Source organism: Tiliqua scincoides, chromosome 1 (genome assembly GCF_035046505.1).
Source record: "Tiliqua scincoides isolate rTilSci1 chromosome 1, rTilSci1.hap2, whole genome shotgun sequence".
Classification (NCBI taxonomy): domain Eukaryota; kingdom Metazoa; phylum Chordata; class Lepidosauria; order Squamata; family Scincidae; genus Tiliqua; species Tiliqua scincoides.
In genome coordinates this window covers 119413672-119429721 of record NC_089821.1, presented here as the reverse complement: position 1 = coordinate 119429721, position 16050 = coordinate 119413672, and the positions used below count along the sequence as shown (strand labels likewise).

The window sequence follows — 16050 nt, the reverse complement described above, 5'->3', positions numbered from 1 at the left end:
AACTCTATCTTGAACATAAGTTTGTTCCAGCCTGTAAGGCAGCGATTTTCAATCTTTTTCATCTCATGGCACACTGACAAGTCTCTAAAATTGTCAAGGCAAGCCATCAGTTTTTTGACAATTGACAAGGCACACTGCACTGACAGCAGGGCCTTGCTTCCCCCAGTGGCCCTACTAACAAATGATTCTCCCCCAAATTTCCATGGCACACCTGCAGACTATCCGCGGCACACCAATGTGCTAGTAGTTGAAAATGGCTGCTTGAAGGCAGTTGAAAGATTTTCAGTCTTTTTCATCTCATGACACACTGACAAGACACTAAAATGGTCAAAGCACACCACCAGGTTTTTGACAACTGACAAGGCACACCATGCTGCCAGTGGGGCTCACATCTCCCATTTGCCCTATTAATAAATGACCTTCCCCCAAATTCCTGTGGCACACTTGTGGACCACTCGTGGCACACTGGTGTGCCACGGCACAGTTGTTGAAAATGGCTGCTTTAAGGCAACAGAAGTGTTGATTATGCTATAGTAAGGTTAGCCCCTGTGGCTGAACCTTGTTGTTTTGTGAGTAACATGCTCAATATTTCTTCTGTGCACATGTGTTGTTTTTCAGTGCTGCTGGAGGAGAAATATTTAATCTCTGTCTCCCTGAGGTAGAAGAAACCATAGTTGAAACTGATATTATTAGGCTTATGCGGCAAATTCTAGAAGGCATTTCTCATCTACATCGGAATAATATTGTGCATCTTGATTTAAAGGTAATGTTGTATAGCAGTTCAAAATGGGTCATCTGATCTGTACTTGTATTGATGCTGCTTTTTAATAAAACAAGAGGAAAATGGCTCTATGAATAGAGGAAATTTGCATGGGTGCTAAAATATTTAGTGTCTCTTAAAGTAGCACTTCTTGTGGCCTTAGTGAAACTAGTGCACGTATTTTTAAAATTTGTAATTCTAACAGTTCTTTTCAGGGGTATCTTAAGAGCCATAAACTGGATGTCATTGCATATATACATACTGGTCAAATCATTGAAAATAAACTGTAATAAAGAAAGCTTTATCCTGATGCAACTTGTATCACAATTGCCTGACTTTATCTTTAAATATAGAAGGATAATAATGTACATCCTCCCATTGTTCATGTATTTTGCATCTATTTATCTTTGCTATTTTCAATTTCCAAAGAAAGAGAACTTTATTCCTTTTGCTGTTCCTCTCCATTACCAGCCATGCTTCCTCATCAATCCATTTAAGATGATTTTTGTGTGCTAGTGAATTATTGGCATTAGTTGGATTAGTGAGACCAAATCAGATGCGCATACAGTGCATATCTATTTGGCTTTTCTCTCTTGTTTAAACTAAAAGGAACCTTTAGGGAAATAGAATTGCACCAGAAGGCAATGTGTTTGCTTCCTTTCATCCTAGTTACCATCTATGGTGAGTGAAAGTGGGTGCTTACCTTCTGTGGTCAGTGTTTTGCCTGGGTATTCCCCCAAACAAATGTGCATGATAAAAAATTTGGTAACAATTAGGACCAGGTGTATTAATTAATTGATAAACTCAGTGGGTCCTGACTAGAATGCTTCACCCCAAGTGCAGGCATCTAACTTGCAGGCATCTAACTTTGGCTATCCTGCCAAAGCCCTCCTTTGGGTGAAACCAACTTGGCTGTGAACCAAGGATCACCTGTATATTCTGGTAAACTTCAAACTGACCTTGAGGTTTATACAAAAATTAATAGATTTATTGCAGTGAGTCCAGTCACTGGCCACTTATATTGATATATTACAGGTATTAGTGGAATTCTATCATAAGTGGTTTATGGTTTATTAATAGTATTCTAACAAACATTTTTAATATTTTGTAAATTGTATATAAACTTTTTTCCTGCTTCTTCCCTTTAGCCCCAGAATATTTTATTGAGTAGTCCATATCCCCTTGGTGATATAAAAATAGTTGATTTTGGTATGTCTCGAAAGATTGGCAGTTGTAGTGAAATACGGGAAATTGTTGGAACCCCTGAATATCAAGGTATGTCACTGTGTATGCACAGTTTGTTTTCTCTCTCTCTCTCTCTCTCTGACTAGTTCCATGCATATCTTGACACAGTGTAATTTTTCTCAGTACAGTACCAGTTATGCTTATGGAACATATATTGTTACTCTGTATATAAGGCAAAGGGACACCCTCTCCTCAGTTCTTTTTCAACCATTGGTCAGGAAACATTGTATTCATCAGCATTGGTCAGGAAAGATTGGTTTCCTAAAATTTGTGTGCTGTATGATTTTTAAAGGAATAAATATATACTAACTAATAGAATATAATATGGGTTAGAACAGAATATAAGTTTCTAGATTCCTTAGGATTCCCTTGCATTAATTACACTTGAATGTTTGTTCATTTCAATTATCTCTTCTTTCCATTGGCATGCAAAATGAGGTTCATAAATCAAAACTGTGCTAAGTAATTGCATCAGATGATACATAGTTGTGTTTACCATGATTCTTACCGTGACAATCATAATTTGATAGAAAATGGAAAGTTGGCTTTTCCATATGCTGCTGTGCCTGTTACCACCAGAGCTATCACAAGTGCAATGCTAACTTTGGGCCATTTCTTCTGCTGAGATATGCACTTACTACTACCAGTTAACAGTTCTTAACTACTAGTAAAGTGTTAAGCATTGTGCAAAGTACAAATAATTATGGCCTATTCTTTCCCAATTATGGCCCAAGTTTGTACTGTAAAGTATTATGTATAGTTAAAGATGAGGGGTGCCGAATTTGATTCAGAACTATTGAGGCTAGGCAGAGAGAACTTGGTGAAAAATTATAACCATAACAGTTTTAACATTGTAATTGAACAACTGATGGAAAAAGAAGATGCTGTAGGGAGACAATAAGGGAAGTAGTATCAAAATTAGGGGCTGAGGATTTAACAAGAAGATGTAAAGAGAAAAGATAGGCAAGTATGAAATTCCCTGATCAACAGCGTGATCCTATCATGGTTTGTCCCATAGCATGCAACAGTCAGGATAGGATTGGACCAATAGTATGCTGCATCTTGTCACAGTCACCAAGTCTTGGGTTTGTGTGCCCCCCCATTATGTAAAATATCCTCTGATCTGCTGCAATAAAGGGTGGCCAGATTGTGCAGGCTCAGTTAAATGCTCCTTTGCATTTAAAGCTTGCCCAGTGGGAAGAGCTGCATGAAGTGTTCCTTAGGTGCTGAATAGGATCTTTTTTTGTTTAGTTGCATAAACTTTTTTGTAAAATGCTATCAAAGGCCCACAACAAATAATTGTCTAGTATATTCAGTACTATAGCAACTTTGTTCTAACAAAGACTATCCATGAAAATTTTTTAAATCTGTACTTAATAGTCCTCTTTCCCTTCTCCCAGCACCAGAAGTCTTGAGTTATGATCCTCTTACTACAGCAACAGATATATGGTAAGCTCACATTATTTTGTTAATATAGTGTCACCTATGTGCACTAATGTTTTATGTGTTCCTGCCCCAAGTGGTTTAGTCAAGATAGGCACAAAGTGAACAACGGAGAAAGGAGGAAGGGGACTGTTTTGACTTAAATATTTGTAGCTGCTCATTTGTCAAAGGTGAAGGATTCCTGAGGGTGTGGTGACCATTTATAATTACTTGACCAATACAAGGATTCCATTATAAGTTTTCCCTTTGTTTCTACCCATTTAAATCTTCAACTTCTTGAGGACGTAGATGTAAAATCCCCCTCTCACTTATGTCCTTTGGTGCCCGCATATCTTTTTACTCCTACAGGCTCTTAAAAGGACATCTTTGATAGTTAAGATTTTACCTTTGCTGGGCCTGCATGCTCTTCTTCTTTCCCCTTCCCACACTCTCCAAGCTCAAGGGGATGTAATTATTTATTACTGTATTGTCAGTTTTGGCTGCATTAATTAGACTAACGGGGAGAGTGACTCTTGCCTGCTTAATTACTCCTCTTTGGCATTCTGTGCTGCCATCACTTCCTATAATAACCACAGAGCATACCCTCCACCAGCCATTAGGTGGCAGTGGTACTAGACTTTGAGAGGAGAATGGGGGGGCAGTCTCTTACTTTGGCAGTCCTCACTGATTCCTCCTTTTCCTCTAATAGCTGCAAAGGGAAAGCTGGGAGATCAGTGTGACTGATGACTGTCAGTCCAGTGGAGTGCATGGACATACATATGGTCTCCATTAACTCCTACATAGACACCTGATGAATTTCATGGCTAAGGAGGAAATTGAGCCTTGGCCTTCAAGTCCTAATCGAATATTCCAGCTGCCACACTGGCTTGTGCCAAAGAAAATACTGTATGATTTACCAAGCACGTGTATCAAAACATATTCTGGATTTTAATGTAATTCTGGCCTGAAAACTGGGGTGTATGAGAAGATATCTTTGCTATGGTTGAATAATTAAATTCTAAGGGTGAAAATATCCACCATTCTGTGTCCCTGTTGAGTAACAGATTGCAGAAAATTAGCAAGTAATATGCTACAGTTAATGTTTAGGACTACTGAGTCTGGAGTAGTAGGTTATTGAAAAAATCTAGGAAAATAGTCTAAAATTTTAAAAAGAATCCTGTGATGTTACCAATCTTCTCTTTCCTCATTCAGTTTGAAAGAATTTGTTAACATTGCTGCTAAACCTGTACAGACTTTTGTGCTTTGGATTCTTATCTCGGCTCAGCTTTGAATCGGAGTACACTGAAAATCTGTTAAATGTGCTTGCAGCTTGATTTAGAGTTCCATGATTTGCACAGGGGACTCCTAGGAAACGCATATCCAGATTTAGTACCGTAGTATGGGCCTGCCCCTGACTTCGCACTGAATGAGGAAGCCTAGTCACTTGGAGTATTGTGCATGTGATATCTGGACCATCTCCATATGTGCAAGTGTGTGTGTGTGTGTGTGTGTGTGTGTGTGTGTGTGTGTGTGTGTGTGTACAGGAAGCTATTTCCATTCACTGCAATCGATCACTCTCTGGTGCTCTGATAAGTAACTTGTACTGTCCTGCAGAATTGGATTACTGGCCTTCATTTGATCCATGCCTGCCATTCTTTCTTCTTTGATAACCAGCTTGCCAATGTGAAAAATACCAATGAAACATTTTAATGCTTCAGGAGGAAAACCAAATTTGTTTTCACATTTATTAAAACCAGGAAATGTTCATTTTAAATATAAGAATGGAAAAAATGTCTAATTTTTCTCTTAATTGCAGGAGTGTGGGTGTCATCTCATACATGCTACTTACACATGAATCGCCTTTCATGGGAGCAGATAAACAAGAAACATACCTCAATATTTCTCAAGTGAATGTAGATTACTCAGATGAGACTTTTGCTTCAATTTCATCATTGGCCAGAGACTTCATTCAAAAGTTACTTGTTAAAAATCCTGAGTAAGTAGGTGATTTGGAGGGAAGGAAACTTGCATATAATCTTCTAATTGCATCATGAGTGTAAGAAAAGAAGGCAGAATGAAGGAAGAATGAGCCTCCCTGCTCTTTTTCCCTTGCTCACATGCATGTAACAATCTGTTTCCCACTGTCTGAAATATCTGTTTTTGGCAAGGAGTGGTAGAGTAGGAGAGCACAGTATAGACCTTTCAGACAACAAGCTTTTGTCTACAGTTCCCTCTCCTCCTCTTTCCTTGCCAAAAATTGTGGTGAGAACTTGAGGGGTGAGGTGGGTGGGAGAGTGAGTTACAAGGACTGTCAGGGCAAGGAGGCGATGAAGTGTATGGGATGGGGAGCGGGTGGGCTTGCATCCCTCTCAGTGGCTGCCTGCCAAATCTAGTTGTTGACCAGGAATAAAGCCCTCTTTGGCACTGCTCTTTCAGTATCAAGTGGTCCATGAACCATCCCTTCAGTGGGCTCAACTATCGTTCTCAAATAAGCTTAATACCTCTTTTTTAAATTTTATTTTAAAGAGAGCGTCCAACAGCAGAGGCCTGTCTGTCCCACTCTTGGCTGCGGCAAGGAGATGTCTTGTTGTTGTACAGCCCCGAAGAAAGCCTCAGTTCTTCTTCGATGCCTGATTGCATGAATAAGTACCCAGAAGAAAGAAATAATAACAGGCTCATGTGCAGTGAGCGAGAGGATAAGGAGAACATTCCAGAAGACAGCAGCACAGTCTCCAAAAGATTTCGCTTTGATGATTCTTTGCAGTACCCCCAAGAGTTCCCCATGGACAAATGCACTCCTGCAGGTTGTTTGAGCTGAATGTCAAGTTCGAATTCCTCTGGGTGGTACATGCTTTAGGACTGTGGCTTGTCCACTTCTGCATTGTGGTTATACTGGCAATGCTGTTTCAGTTGTTCTTGGGTTGGCTAGCCCTTCTTTGTGCTGCCATTGCTGGCAATGGGTTTGACTTCTCGGAAACCGGAGTTGGCACATGGGGTGACTTGTCCTTGGAAGCAAACAGGCAACTGAGTATATGTGCACTTTTTACATTTTTATCCCCCCAAAATGGCTTTTGATGTGTTTATAATAAAGTGGGCAAACTGGGGAAAATATTTTCTGAATGTTAACAAATTATGCCTACTTAAACACATGCTAGTCATGTTTTAAACCAAAGAGATCTAATAATCCATTAATATTTTGGATTGCTATTATAGCTCTAAGACGTTTGCAAAGCATAGAGATGGGCCTTTTTGAACTAGTCTTGCAATATAGTCTCATACTGTCATAGTTTGTTGAATGATTAAAACCAGTGACTTATAAGTACATAGCTGTACTATAATTAAGCCCTTCAGGCCTGTGTTTCCATTTGGAACATCTGCTGGTGATTGGATAGGCTTCCTGACTGATAGCCAAGTCCTGTGCAGGGTTACACAGAAATGAGCCTCACTGGACTCAGTGGAACATTCTCAAAGTGTGTGCAGGATTGCAGCCTTGGACCGTTTCCATTAGTGGCGCTTACGTTTTTGCATTCCCCATCTCTGTAATGCAAATATAGTGTCTTCAAGTCTATAGTGTACATTTTCTCAGTAACCATTTACTTTTTGTTCTGCATTGATAACTTTCATGTTTATGCACAAATAATATGCAAAATGCTCAAAGGCAGTGTGAAAATGCTCTTAGCTATTTTCTTACAGAGTGTTGTGTTAGCCAGCTCCTGTATCATGGCAGGAGAATCTCTGCAGTACCATATATCTCTTAAGGGCAGGTTAGATCTTGTGGGGCTTAAGTATGAAGGCTCATAGCCACACCCCCAGTTTTACTCAATGAGATATCCTACAAAAGTAGGTGTTGGATGTGATGACCACAAAGAAGCAGTTGTCTATTTTTTGTCATCTTTAGATGAAGTTAACTCCCTCAAATTACATTTTTCTGTCCTAGTATTTATCAGTTGAATCTATTGGTCTTATCCAACTGAGACCTGGTAGTATTGTATGTGCAGGTTACTATTCATCAGCATGAGTAATGTGGGAACAAAATCACAGAGGAAAGAATCAGTGTTTTGCTACATTAAATAACCAATTATTTCACAAACATAATAAAACCCCAAATCCTCAAACATGCTGCTCTTCTGCTTAGAATAAGGGGTGCCATCCACTCAACCAACCCAGTTTCATAAGCCATGAAGTGAGGCTGGCATTGGAGGTAGGTGTGCTGCAACATATGTTTTAAGCTAGTGGTTCTCAAACTGGTGGGTCGTGACCCACCAGTTCATGTAACGCTTTCCCTTGCCCCTTTAAGCACTTCCATTTTGCAGGAGGTGGTTTGCGCCCACTTTTACTGAACATTCCAAGCCTCGGATAGCCCTGTGGAGGGTTGCACAGGGCTTCCCACACCTCCAGCGGCCTCAAGCAACCCTACCTGGTTACAAGTAAGTTGAAAGTATCCTCCCCTTGCCCCCCTTAGTGATGCAATCCCGAGGATCGTGTCACTGCCCCTCCCCCCAAAACACTGAGGGAGTAAAACTCCCTCACAGTTTGAGAAATGCCATTTTAAGCTCAAGGTGATACAGATTCAAGCCTATGTTTGTGAATTTTGGGCAGGATTTCAGTATTGAAAGCCATATCGTCTTCTGACTATCACTTAAAACTGTACATGAAAAGGGGGGTGACAAATTATTGCATTGGATTTGATTTTTAAAGTGTTAATTTTAGGCATTTTAAAACAGAAGATTGTATTGCAGAAATACATGTTTAACATGAAAGAAAGGTAAGCAAATCAGTATGCCACAATAATGATAATACCAGCACTTTATAAAACAGTTTATTGTAGAATAAATATGTTTCCATTGTGGTATTTTTTTCAGACGTTTACATTTCTTACTCCTTTCCTCTTACAGTTTCTTAAAATTTTGAATAAGTCAATATTTGTTTCTAGTCAACAAAACTTTTTTAGTTTTTGTAAACACTTGTATATGTATGTAAATTCTGGATGTAACTTGAATCTGACAATTCTAAATTTTGACAGTTGTTTAAATCTCTAATTTTGTAAGGTTTCTTATTTGTTTATGCCATAAGTTTGTATATAATTTTATTGGAATGATAAATATTCTGAGTTCTTTGTCCTGTGTTCGGTGTTATTGAGCTGTGATAAGTGTGTGTAAATAGTTATTGGCATCTACTGTGAACCTATAAGTCTCACTGAGATGGCAGCCAGTATGTCTCTGTGCCGTATCGTGTTTCTACTCAAATTACAATGCTATAGCATCACAATGTTTGGGGTGGGGGGATAATAAACAGGAACAATAAGCTCATATTTCTAGAATTACATAGTTTCCTATACAAACTTGATGGCATCCATAGGCAATTTTGCACCTGTGCACAGTTGCAGTACTGGAGTAAACTTGCACTTCCTGGCAACAGTCTCTCTCTCTCTCTCTCTTTTATGCACACTCTTGCTCCCGCACACACACAATGGGCCAGACATGACATCAGTACTGACAGCCTACTCAGGGTCCAGGAACTGCACACAGGCACATTCCTTAGAGATGATTGCTGCTTATAGCCCATTATGAGGCAGGTGCTCTGTAGAAACAGCACTTAGGTTACTGTTAATCCTTTCCTTGGCTGGAGTGAGGAAAAACAGGAGCACTGTACCTGAACCCACAATCCTGCACAAAGTTCACATAGCCTTGTCAAAACTCCAGGCACCATGCCCATTTGCCAGGTCATGTCCACAGCATGACATGCAGAGACTTCAGCTAACACAATGGGAGTTGCCCCTGTACAAGCATCATTGGTTTCTATGGGAATGTTATATGTAACTAAGTAAATAAATCTCTTTGTTTAGACCATAAGCCTTGCCAAGGTAACTAAAGGAGGTGTATTCAGGTGTCCTTAGAGCAGCCCATAACATTGGTTTTAAAAAATCTGCTGGACAAATGCAGTTGTGAAGGAAAATAAAACCATGCTTCAAGAGATGTTTCCATGTTAGGTAACAACAGTTTGGCTTTTTGATAAACTTCCCAATGATCAGTATTAGTTGAAGAGACTACAGCTGTTGAAGCTGCACTTGTAGATGGGACAGGCAATAAATTAATGGGGCATGCATTCTATTATTCTCGCAAATTATAGTATGTAACTTACAAAATTGTAGATCATGCTGCTTGAACATACAATTGTTCCTGAAATAGCTGTCCAAAATAGGAATGGAACTTCAGAAGAGTCTTTAATAGAGAAATACAGTAATAACCCCCCACAACACCACTTTCTTTAGTACTGTTGCAATTTTGCTAATTGCTGTTTCAGGGTATGCCATTGGAAATATTTAATGGACATCACTTCAGAAACAGCTTTCATAAGATTGATGAAATCTGGGTAGGAGCTATCAAGGAGCCAATTTTACACATTCTGAGCACTACCATATAATTACACCCAGCTTAACATCACTTACAGCGGAATCCTAAACATGTCTGCTCACAAATAACACCCATGGTATTTATTGGGGCTTATTTCCAGGAGAATGTGTATAGAACTGTGGCCTTATTTGCTTTTTCAAAAAATGTTCTCGGCAGAACCTGCTTGCATCTCAAAAACTGGGCCATAACAGATAGTTCTAAACAACCAATGCTTTTCTGAAACGAAGTGACTTGTTTCATAATTATAGAAATGGTGGCAGCTTTTCCTTCCCCATCTGGGTGATCTTAAACCAGTAGGTAAAAATACAAGAAGCTGCTCCCCTTTCAACTGGCAGTACCCCAATTTCTGAGCATAACTCAAACTACTGGAATGCTTTTAGAGGTATCCAGGAACAGTCTTAATCTTACTTCAGAGACTTTGCAACTAGAAACTCGACGGTTTCCCCCAGAATTTCAATTCAGAACAGCAATTGGCTTCTCCTTAAGCAAGGAGAGTTTTTCCATTACTGCCTGTTTCCCACTTATGACTTGTTCTCCCTTAACCCAACTGCCTGAAGAGGAGCCTTCCACCTACAGAACGCATATGTATAGTAGTAATATTGACTGAAAAATGAAAAGTGGATCACCTGCCACCTGTGGAAATACAGGACTTTCAGTTTGATTTACAGGGTCCATGTCTCATTGCTCAAGACATGGCTGTCTGGGACTCCAGATCCTTGGCAGGTGAACAGGCATGCCCAGCAGTGGCGTAGCTAGCAAGGGGTGGGGGGGCGGTCCACCCCAGGTACCAGCCTTGGGAGGGGTGACACCACAAGTGACCCAATATCACTAGTATCACAGAGGTTACGAGTAACCCCATCATGCTGTTTACCGTTGGATGTGGAATTTCCAGCAGAATGCAAGGAAAAAAAACCAGAGTGAAATATCCCTTTTCCATCAAAGGTTATGGCCAAAAATCCGGAAACCAAACAATGCATGGAGCCCTATAGTAAGTGAAACTGAGCCATGTCGCGCATTTACTTGCGACTAGGTGAAGTTGCCTTAGTCCCTAGGAAAGGTCAAGCTGAGAGGAATCCAACAACACCAGAATGGTTCCTATCCAATGAAAGCAGCCCCCCCCCAAAAAAAACACCCAAGAAGGAGGTCTCTCCCTCCAAGCAGACAAATGTATTGAGCCCTGTGGAAAGGGAAAGTAAGCCACACGTGTTTACTTGTGAGTAAGCAAACGTGCCTTGGCTCCTGGTCAAGTCAGGCAAAGGGGAATGTAAGGCTAGCGGCATTGTCCCAGTCTGATCAAAGTGGAGCTCAACAAATGCTCCAGAAAGCAGCACCCTCCTGCCCAAAGAATAAAACGGAGGCTTCATTTGTTTTAAGACTTGTGAAGCCAGGTGGGTCCTGATAGTGCTATGCTTGAAACATAAGAATTTACACTGAACTGGGCACTGGGGAGGGCTGAAAATCTCACTGATATTTTGGGGTGGGTGTTATTGCAGGCTACAGAGAAAATTCGCTTGGTGAAACAGGGCTGGCTCCCCCTTATTATTTGTTTTTCTTCCCCTGTCAATGCTCTTTAATTAGTTTTTCTTTAATTTTTGCTCTACAATGCTCTACAGAGTATAGGGAGAAATGTTGGGTTAAAATCTAGACATGATGAATGTGGCCTTGAAACCCAGGAAGTGAACCTCTCACTATGTGATGGTTCTGGCCAGAGAAGCCTTAGTTCCTATGTTAAAAGGAACATTGTTTCCATGTATTTGTTTTATCATGACTGTGACCTTCTGTTTTCTCAGAAGTCCTTTGAAATGTTTTATATTTTCTGCACGTAGGGCTTTTCCAGAAAGTGTGTTCCGTGTCCACAAAAGGATTAATATAAGTTTAAAAACCAGCTTCCTGAAGTCACTTTTGATAGCACAGGTGACTGTGCAAGTTATAAACCAGTAGTTTAGTCCAGTCTGTTACTGTAAAGTGTGGTAGTACTTTGATTTCTCTGGGTAGATGCCAGCTAAAACATGCAATTTTTCTCTTGCCACTCACAAATTTAGAATAGCATCTTGAAAACAGCCTGAACAACTGTAAAAACAGACAACAACCCAGAAATCTTATCCTGTAGGGCTTGGGGGAAGCTTGCAAACTACTTCAGACCCACTGTTGGCTACTCCCATGCAGTGACAGGCTAAATTCTGACTCCGTTTTCTTTATCTTTTCAGTTATGTACATACTTTAACCATCTTATCTCTTTGAGAATTCTTAGCTTTTCCTCACTGGAAAGGCATATGCTGATTTTTTACTGGATCTGCTGATTTTTACTGGAGGCTTTTGCACTTGCTCCAATGTGATTATATCAGTTTTGGGACAAGACAAAGAGCCCAGTCCTGAGCTGCCCAGGGCTGCAGCCACACCAAAATGGCTGTCACTGCATCCAATGTGTGTCAGGCAGCCGCCAGTGGCTCTCGACATCTCCTCGGGGGAAGGTAAGAAGCCCTGCAATGTGGCTATTTGACTCTGCACCAGCTGGAATGCAACCCTATGCCAGGGGCTGGGAGGCCAGATGCAGGGCTATGGATCAGGTGGAGCTGAGCTCCGCCAATTCGACCCTGCTCCCTCCCCCTGCCCCAGAACACCTCCCTCCATGCCCCCACTCACTGCCGCCTGGTGCTCACCCAGATCGCCAGGCAGCATGCAGCTGTCCTCCAACCAGTGCTGGGCCAGTGCAGGCTTGCGCTGGGCCAGCTCTGGTGCTGGGCTGGCACTAACTGTCACAGGCATGTCTTATGGCATGTTTGGGACAGTGTACGCCAGCTGTGGGTTGGTGCAAGCCCATCAGGGTCAGGTTCCCAAACTGCCCATTGTGCTCAGTGTACACTGCACAGATGCATGTTCTCTCACTCACTCACTCTGTGTGTGTGTGTGTGTGTGTGTGTGTGTGTAAATGTACAGTATTTTAAAATGAATCCCTTGTTCCTCTTCATATAATCCCTAAATCCTCAAACTGTGAGACAAGTCTGCCCAGGGAGGGGGCACAACTTCTGGCTTTGTGTGGTGTGTGTGTAATCCTAGAATTGATGGAATGTGTTACAACAAAGCAGCAAGTCCTCCTGAGTCAGATTGGTGAGATGCCTCCTCCAAGAATGAGGCAAGGCAGCATATATTAATACGTGCCTGAGGAAAAATACTGAAGAAGCTTGGCATGAGAGATTGCGGTGGGGAAATGAAGATCCAGTTCTTCTTAAGGAAGGCTGGCTGACTTGTTTTAATGATGCTTCCTTGTCAGTTGACTTACAGAGTGGATCAAAAATGACCCTGATAGTGCCTATTTTGAATTATGCATGAAGCATGCATGCACAGAACCATGGATCTGAGGGATCTCTGCATACTTGCAGAACAGGTAGGTAGTGCTGGGTTGGGTTGGTTGAGTGAGCATAGCTTGAAAAAGCTCTGAAAATTTTTCTTTGTGCTTTTGGGGCAATTGCAGGGCATTTTGCTGACATTTTGGAGAATTATCCACAAGATGCTTATTTCTGGAGAGGTATTCCTGGTAATGAGCACATTAGAGAAAACAGAGCTCTCATCTGATATTCCTGTTTTAATACATGCAAACAGCAGTTTATATGGTGATCCCAGAGCTGTTCCATAATATTTGGTTGCCTGTTGTGGAACATCAAATGGCATAGTCTCCCTTCCCTCCCCTTACTTTTTTATATTAAAATTAGACACCCACCCCCCCTCCCCAGCTCCTTTCAAAACTTTTTCCATTCATTTTCTATTAAGAAGGGACAAGGAAAATCATCGTGGAACTATCATCTTCCTTATTCTTGCAGACCATTCATGGTGGAAGTTCTGGGTGAACTTCCCCTGAGAACAGGCCCACAACTTGTCACCTGAATGGTTTATCCTGCATTATGGTAGGGCCAATCCAGATTCTATCACCTTAGTCTATCTAATGTCTAGAATGGCTCTTGCAAAGAATGAAATGCTGCTGATTTTTCAGGCATGCCATAAAAAAAAAATGTGGTGGTATTCCCTTGCATCTCACCCAACATCCCTACAGACATTATGTAACCTCACTTTCGCCTGCCATTTTATGGCCTACGATAGCCCTTTGGCAGAGATTTGTTGAGTTCTGTGAACTCTGGTTGATAAGAGCAGAGTGTTTTTGAGGTCAATCATGCATGCCTCAGTTTATGGCTCTGTGTAATTTTTCTCTAACAGATAGCAGGCACATGACGCAGAAAGCTGGATCTGGTCAGTGCATGAAAAGGATCTTGCCCCCTTGAGTTCTATGCCGGAAGAAAAGTGGGATATAAATGGAGAGGATCTGGATTGGTCCATCCATGAGACTGATGGGAGTCATTTGGCTCAGGCAGTAGATGGTGGAAGGTGTCTACTTCCATTCACACTTTTCAATCTATTTCCCCACTGCTCTCTTTCCTCTTGCTTAGACTGAAAAAATAAGAAGGGGTGGAATGGAAGTGTGGAGGAGAGTAGTGAGACACATCCCACAACTCTCCTATTTGTTACACTTCCTCCTCTGCTTCATTCCCCCTCTTCTTTTTCCAATTCTGGGAGAGGCTGGCGCATCACCAGGTAAGGGGAGTGCATCTTGCATATCACCGCAGACATTGGAACATCTTGGGCCTGCCCTGGGAGCAGGAGGAGAGACTTATAGCTTTAGCCAGTTACCCAATAATATTATTCCATATTGCAATTTTTCCAGGGATACTTTCCATCATTTAAGGTGAAGCTTTCTAATGTGTTTTTACTTGTGATGATGGATTCGGGCAATGGACCCTGACAGTATCCTTCTTGACCAGTCAAAGTCATGATCCTTCCAAGGGGCCCTTTCTGCCCCGCTATTCTTTGTTCCAGAATAATATATAGTGAAAAAGGTAGTTTCTTTTCTCCACATTCGCTTTCATCTTGACCTGAACTTTCTTGTCACAAGCATCTAGTTCATGGCAATGCTGTTTAACTGCATTAAAGAAATCCTTAAAAAAATTTCTCTCCCCTGAAGCAACCTTAGTACTTGTCTTAGGTCAGGGGTCAGCAGCCTACAGCCCGTGAACGCCCTTTGCTAAAACTTAAAAGAATATGGAGAGTATCATCAGAGGAATGATCTTCATTAGGTAGGTAGGCTGAGTGAGTGAGTGACCCATTACACTGGACATGTTCTACTCCAAGAACCAGCTGGGTTTGGTTTTGCGCCCCCTCCCCACCCGCTGGTGCAGCCATGCCAAAAACAGGCACATTGTATCCAGTGGGTAGGGTGAATTGGGAAGCTTAGGAGAGGGAAGGAGATTATATCTCCATAAGCTTCCTGCAGTGCAATGGGTCTCCTTGGACCTGCACAAGTCTGAGGAGAGAAAGGGGGCAGGGAGGCTGACCACTGATAGGATAGGCTCCAGCACATGGCATTGCTGCTGGATCCACCTCCTCCCGCAGCCTCCCTGCCTCATTCTGCCCCTCCCCACCTGGTTCCAACCTCCCCACCACCACCTCCCCCTTACCTTCTTCAACAAGCGGCCACTGATCCCCTGACACGCACAGGAAGGCTCTGACCTTCCCACCAGTGCTTGGGCAGCACACTGCTCAGCGAGCTACTGGAGCATGCTTTACAGGCTCTTTGCCACCAGTGGAACGCAAATTCAGCTGGCAGTGGGAACCAATAGGGTTTGGAAGTTACAAAGAATCAGTGATTGAATACTCATGTTTGGTGCTTGTTTTCATTGTTGTGAGACGTTTATAAAATAGACATTTCCTGTACTGACACTGGTGGGTGAATAATTACTGTAATACTCAGTGAAATTAAAACAGTGGGGAATAGATCTTGACTTATTAGGCTTGCTAATTCAAGAGCAAGCTTTCTAGGTGATCAAAAGGAGAATTTTAGACATAGAATTCCAGGAGTTTGCTGAATGACATCAACAAAACGTATTCCCCACTGCACCTCCGATCAAGATAGAACAAAGGCCGCTTTTCTCGCCATCCTTAAAGGACCACAAGAGTGCAGGGCATGCTGTTTGGCAAGGTGTAATGCCATGCCATCCGTCCTAATGTGTGGTAGACTTAAGGGGGTATCATACTTTGAAAAGCATTGCCAATGTGGGCAGGGTGCGGAAACAATATCACACATGCTGTTAGACTGTTCACTTTATAAGGAGATGAGCATGAAGCTTCTAGGCTCGATCTGGGCTAATATAGGAGGTTGTTCAA

At 41.7% G+C, this 16050-nt stretch overlaps 1 protein-coding gene across 1 annotated transcript in view; it reads left to right on the top strand.

The window, feature by feature from the left end:
• Positions 1-8409, top strand: part of STK17B (serine/threonine kinase 17b) — a 30354-nt gene extending 21945 nt beyond the window's left edge. Inside the window, exons 4-8 of the mRNA XM_066635833.1 lie at positions 619-763; positions 1909-2035; positions 3406-3454; positions 5244-5423; positions 5954-8409. Coding sequence (XP_066491930.1) covers positions 619-763; positions 1909-2035; positions 3406-3454; positions 5244-5423; positions 5954-6245 — 793 coding nt within the window. The 3' untranslated portion in view covers positions 6246-8409. The remainder of the gene's footprint in view (positions 1-618; positions 764-1908; positions 2036-3405; positions 3455-5243; positions 5424-5953) is intronic.
• The last annotated feature ends 7641 nt before the right edge of the window (positions 8410-16050 follow it).